This window comes from Manis pentadactyla, chromosome 8 (assembly GCF_030020395.1).
Source record: "Manis pentadactyla isolate mManPen7 chromosome 8, mManPen7.hap1, whole genome shotgun sequence".
NCBI classification, from domain to species: domain Eukaryota; kingdom Metazoa; phylum Chordata; class Mammalia; order Pholidota; family Manidae; genus Manis; species Manis pentadactyla.
In genome coordinates, this window is record NC_080026.1 from 43,172,687 (window position 1) to 43,178,686 (window position 6,000).

A 6,000-nucleotide genomic window follows, 5' to 3' on the forward strand; every position below is an offset into this window, starting at 1 on the left:
GAGTGACAGGGCTGGGATTTGAACCCAGAGCCTTGACTACTAAAGTCAGCCTCCTTCCTTCCCATCTGCTAGGCAAGCAGCTGAGCCATGGGTGGAATCATGGTGTCCATCATCACCCAGGCCCTCACTCCAACCCTCTTTTCTTCTGCAGTCTACACTGGGCTTTGTGGCCCTGGTGCTGAGCACGCTGCACACACTCACCTATGGCTGGACCCGTGCCTTTGAGGAGAGCCGCTACAAGTTCTACCTGCCTCCCACCTTCACACTCACACTGCTGGTGCCCTGTGTGGTCATCCTGGCCAAAGGCCTGTTTCTTCTGCCCTGCTTCAGCCGCAGACTCTCCAAGATCCGAAGGGGCTGGGAGAAGGATGGTGCCATCAAGTTCACGCTGCCAGTGGACCATGCCCTGGTCCAGAAGACGAGCCATGTGTGAGGTGCCAGCGCCTGGCCCAGGAAACCAAATGCAGCAGGACAGTGCCCTGAGCCTGTCAAGGCTTCTTTTCTTGATCAAGCAGTATGTCATAATCATGCACAATTTGGTGGTTTGAGGCCTGAATTCCCAGAATGCAAATTTATGCAGTAATCAAAATGACACACACACGTGTGTGTAATATATGTTCATATATATTTCAGATATATCACAGGATTTGCAATTACACTTACTTAGCTAAAAAGTTGAGTCCCTGAAAGTCCAACTGGTAGACTGAAAAGCGAGTGCCAGATGTCAGATCTGCAGCTTATGTATTATTGTGACATTTACAGAGACAGATACACACTTTTTGCACAGAAAAGGCAGTGAGATTCAAAAAAGGCACAGAAAAGCTCCTCAGTGGATTCAATCCATGCCCACACTTCCTTTTCACTACTTTTCAAGGCTTTTGCAGAGCTGGGGCTGTGTGGTGGCAGCACACACGTGACCTCTGCCTGGAGCTGTTTATATGCACTGGGGTGAGGTGGTGGTGGTGAGGGGTTGCCAGTGAGCAGGGGTGCAGCTCCCCCTTTGTCACCTTTAGTGGAAGGAGGCCAGGCTGGAGCAAGAGTGCTGGTGGGGAACCTGGTGTCTGTGCCCTAGGAGCAAATGAAAGGTCCGTCCTTTGCCAGCTGTGCAGGTAAGGAAGGGGGTTGGGCTGAAGCTGTTCCCCTAATCCTTCCTGAGCTGGGGAGATTTTCTTCTTGAAGGTCTGAAGTCACCACAGTGGGTGCAAATTGATCTTCCCACAGGAGTGTGAAGTTACCTTCTTGCAGAGCCACTAATGAACCCTGTCTTGAGAATAAGTGTAATTTATTTCCCTCCTTTGAAGTGGTCTGACCGTTCTTTAAACCGCTGTGCCTTCTCACCTTTTAGATCATTAGTTTGAATGTCTCCCTGGAAGGCCTAGAGCAGACCCTCTTCAGTCAGTTCCAGAGAAAAGGAAAGGCAGAGAGGCTTAGCACCACAGCTCAGCCTTTCTCAGGAGGGGGACGTGCCCAGGGGGCTGCGGGCTGGTTGTCTTTATTGCTTTGGGCCTGTGGAAAAGCACTAGGGCCCTGTTCAAATGTCTCTGCTACCTCTGGGCAAAGAACCTGCCCTCCAAGCACCCAGCCCCACACTGCTCCGAGGAATAGGGAGAATGTGGGCAGCTGGACCCACCTAGGACCTCCAATCTTCCACTTACATTTCAATATAGCCGGCAGCGTCTTTCCCGCCAAAGTTGCAAACCTGAAATGCTGCTGCCCCAAAGCACAAGAGGCTGGACCTCAGCCAGGGCCACCAGACATGTGTGCTCAGGTCATAGGCCATCCCTCACTGATTCCTGCCCAGTTTTTATTTCCCCATGGAAAAAAAGCAGTTGTCGGCTGAGCCCACAACCCCTGGCAGAACCAGGATGATCTATCCTATCCACAGAAGAAACTTTGAAGCCAAAGAGGTGACGTCCCGAGGAATCAGGGAGATGCACACTGGACTCCACTCTGAAGTGGGAGTGTTGGTCACACTAATAGTCTTAGGTCTTCCAGGCTGGAGGGCATCTTAGGATGGACATAGTGGAGCCAGCAAAGGCTGACCAGACACTGCTGCCAGAGGATGATGCCCTTGCCTCCCCCCAGGGAGCCCTCAGGGGCTCATCTGTCTTGAAGGGTGTTAGGGTCCTTTAGTGAAAGGAAAAAAAAGAACAAATCAAGAGTATCTCATTAGGCCAGTGACTGATGGAGGGAAGGCAGTGCAGGCTACAACGATCTGCTTCCTGTCTGTGTTTCTGCCTGCTACTCCAATGGACCCTGATGGAGCAGCCGTGGTCCTCACAGAGGCTCACTGAACAGGAGGCAGATTAAGTAAAGAGGTCAGCATTTGCTTAACAGAATGAGGGCCCACAAATTTCCCGGGATAGGAACCAGGGAGAATATGGGCAACTGGGCCCCACCAAGGATCGTCAGGCCTTCTCAGCATGGGCTGCCTTCCTTCTCCTGCCTCGCTGAGCCTGGGGATGATTCCTTATACCAAAGATGCTGACACAGAGCAAAGTCCAGGATGCTCCTGCCCCTTCCTGCCCACCTCCTGCTGCAGGTGCTCCTCAGGAAGGGGACTGACTCCAGGAGGTGGCAGCAGGAGGGAACAGAGGAGCTGGCCACCCACCAGCTAGACAGTCAGTTCATGAAAGGCAGGAGGGCTGTGCACTCGGCCTCAGCTTGGTGTTTGCTGCTGCTCTTGGCGACCTTTCCAGGTGGCTGGCAATGGCATCCCCATGAAAGCAAGCCACTCCCTTATAGCCTGGTAAATTCTGTGTGCCTCTGGGTACAAGAATGCCTGAACCAGTGTGCTCCGGAAACCCTACATGCCATGGTCTGAGGTTAACATTTAAAATCTATGTCACTGAAACAGTCTGTTTTGTGTTTACCTTGTAAAGCTTGTCTAAGAAACAGTGAAAATAAACACCTAAGCTCAAGTGAATTGTAGGCTTTTATTTCTGCCATGTCCAGCACCTGCCAACTCCTTCATTCATTGGCTCAACAAGCCATCTGGTTGGAGCTTGTTCTCAGTTGGACATTTTGCAAGGTGCGCAAAGAATGATCTGAGCTAGAGCTCCCCTCTAAGGTAGGTCAGACATGGAGACCTACAGTGACAGGCCATTGAGGACATGGAGGACAGCCAAGTGACAAAGTGCAGGTTGTGAAAGGAGTACCCAAAGCCAGTGTGGGGTGGGGTCAGGGAGGCTTCCTGGAGGGCTCAGTGTCCACACTGGGTCTGAAAGCTATGGCCTTGAATGTATGCTGGAGCAGCAGTACTTCTCAAACTAATGTGCACAGGAGTGGTGTAGCGATCTTGTTCAAACAGCTTCTGATTCATAAGTCTGGGATGAGACCTGAGACTGCATTTCTAATAAGCTCTCAGTAACACAGATGGTATTGATCCTCAAACACTGTAAGTGACAAAGGCTTAGATGAATTCATCTCTTCTGTACTGTAATCTACAGCCCACACATGAGTGCATCTCTGCCTCAGTAATTTCTCCAAGACCCTGGTTGGTTCCCTGGCTGCCCTGGCAGGATGCACCACTGCATGGTGCTGCTACAGCCCTTATGTTCTCTAAAAGGCAGAGAGAGGACACACACCACCAGACCACAGCCTTGCACTTTGTGTGCTCCATGTAGGGTGCCCCCAGGGGGGGGCCAGACATTGGCCCCAGGTCCATTAATACCATAGAAACTCTCCAGAGAACACCCACCTATCCTGTAGTTAAGCTTTTCTGCTGAAGCAACCAGAATTATCTTATCACATAGGGAAGAAAAAAAGAAACCCATGTGCAGAAAGTAGTCCAGTGGTTAAAAAACATTTCTTAAAAATAATCAAAAGGTGTCCTTGAGCCCATGAAAATAGTTTTCCAATGAAAGAACCACAGCCAGAAAACAACTTCACTACAAATAATTTTCAATAGGAAAGGAAAAATCTTGGGCTTGGAGATTTGATTTTCTACTCTGTGTCCTCCCACACACAACACTGGGAGAATTAGGTTTACAAAGAAGTGATAAAATAGATGAGAAATATCAATTTTTCAGTAGTTCACATAAGAAATAACCAAAAAAAACTCACATTAGTTTAAAGAAGAATTATCAGTCAGCTATTTGACAAGCTGAATCTTTTCCAAAAGCAATGAAGTGGGCCCTTGATGTGCAGAAGCTCACCCGTTCTGGGTCACTGCCCTGGTCACGTTACAAAGGGGAGCTTGGCAACACTAGAGCAGAAACTCTCAGTCCCACCAGAACAGCACTAACATTTCCTAACAACTAGGTTGAAAATCCCTTTTAACTAACCTAAAATGAAATTCAGAAATAATATAATCTACCTATACATATACTTTTAAAAAATCAATATAAGGTCTTAGTTGAAATATAAAGTAGAACTAAGTATAAAGTAACTGGCAATAAAATATATATACTTAATACTAACAATGAATAGTAATTATTTTAAGTGATAATCTTAAATAAGTTGATTTTAAGAGACATACAATGATATTCAACTAAACACTGTTGACCTTCTTTATAACTGACATTTTAAAATAAGGGCTAAAGAAGTGTAAGAGTATGTGCATATATGCTGCATGTGTCTGAAATGAGGATGAATGCAATGGAAAACTCCTGTAAGGTGATGACCAATAAATGTCCATTGGATTTGGATATATGAAAAATTAAGAATTTCAATGGAGTGTTGGAGGTAAAATCAAGATTAGGAATATGGTAACTGGGGGATGGGGTAAGGGAGAGTTGCTTATTTTTTCCAAGATTTTAAATATGTTTTAAATGTTTCTAGAAAAGAACAAGATGAACAGAAGTAGCTGAAGATGACAGAGAAAGACAGACAGGGAGGAAACTGGAATCAAAGTTCTAGGGGATATGGGAAGAAATTAGGTCCAGAGCATAGGTGGCTCTGGTGAGGAGGAGGGTTATCTTGTCTTTTAAAATTTGGAAAAAAAGGTATCAATGAGGGTATGGTCTAGCCTGGTGATGTAGTTGTGGACGTTCTCTGACAATATCTCTATCCTTTGTAAGAAGTAATCAATGCCACCTGCTGAGAGTGACAGGCAAGGATGAGGACTTGGCTCTCAGGGTTGAAGAGGAAAGAAAAGGTTAAAAATAATTGTTGGAGAAAGCAAAATGGGAGCCGACCAGAAAACTGTGGTAGGGTTAACCAAAAAGCAAGGAACTTGTTTATAATATTTTTGTCTAAGGTGAAACATATTAATAGTGTCTCCTGGGGAGTGTACAAAGTAGAGTTTTTGTTCAGTTAAGTTCTGTTCTCTCCCACCAGTCTCTGTAATAATTCCAGATAGTTTATCTTAGTTCACTTTGATCTCTAATAGTTACTAAAAATGTTCTGGCTTCATTTTTGTTTTCTCAATTCAGAAATGAACAGTCACAAGTGGAACCTTTGATGCACTTAGCAACCAAAAAGCCTCCACTGCCAAACCTCCCATAATGTGAATAATCAACCGTTTGTTTACTGAGTGTTGATTTCATCTACTGGACCAGAAACCTAGCTTATTTCTTCATACAGAGAGCCTACTCTTAAAAATAAAATTTAATCCAACAGTTAAAATTTTTCCCCAACTAGAGAATTCATTAGGGCTTTAACTTCCCAAAGAGTTTTCCTGCTACAAAGCAACTAGTTCCTGGACAAAGGATACATTTTGTTAGTGCACTGCCAAACTCAAGGGAGGTAAAGGAAGTCACTGGCAGAAAACAAATGGGAACACCATTGCATATACAAATAAACAAAACAATGTCGTCATTGGCTCCTGGCAGAAGCAAATTTAAGTCTTTGCTGGAGAAAGCAATTTCAGTTAAACCAACTAGGAGCTCTGTATCTAAGATCAACAAACTATAGGTGAGAATCAGCAGAAAGACAACCCCCAAGAACTTCAAAGAATAGAATTATCAAAATTAGAATTATGATCTAAATACCTAATAATTAAAAACAGAGTCACAAAAATAAGTAAGCAATAAGTCGCTATGAAAGGACCATGCCTGA

The 6,000-nt window shown here is 45.3% G+C and overlaps 1 protein-coding gene across 5 annotated transcripts in view; it reads left to right on the forward strand.

Annotated features, from left to right (window-relative positions):
• STEAP3 (STEAP3 metalloreductase) overlaps positions 1–2,926 on the forward strand; it is a 40,955-nt gene extending 38,029 nt beyond the window's left edge. For all 5 annotated transcript variants that reach the window (XM_036886622.2, XM_036886625.2, XM_036886624.2 and 2 more), the window contains one exon: positions 152–2,926. In XM_036886622.2, coding sequence (XP_036742517.2) covers positions 152–433 — 282 coding nt within the window. In that variant the 3' untranslated portion in view covers positions 434–2,926. The remainder of the gene's footprint in view (positions 1–151) is intronic.
• Positions 2,927–6,000: the final 3,074 nt, after the last annotated feature.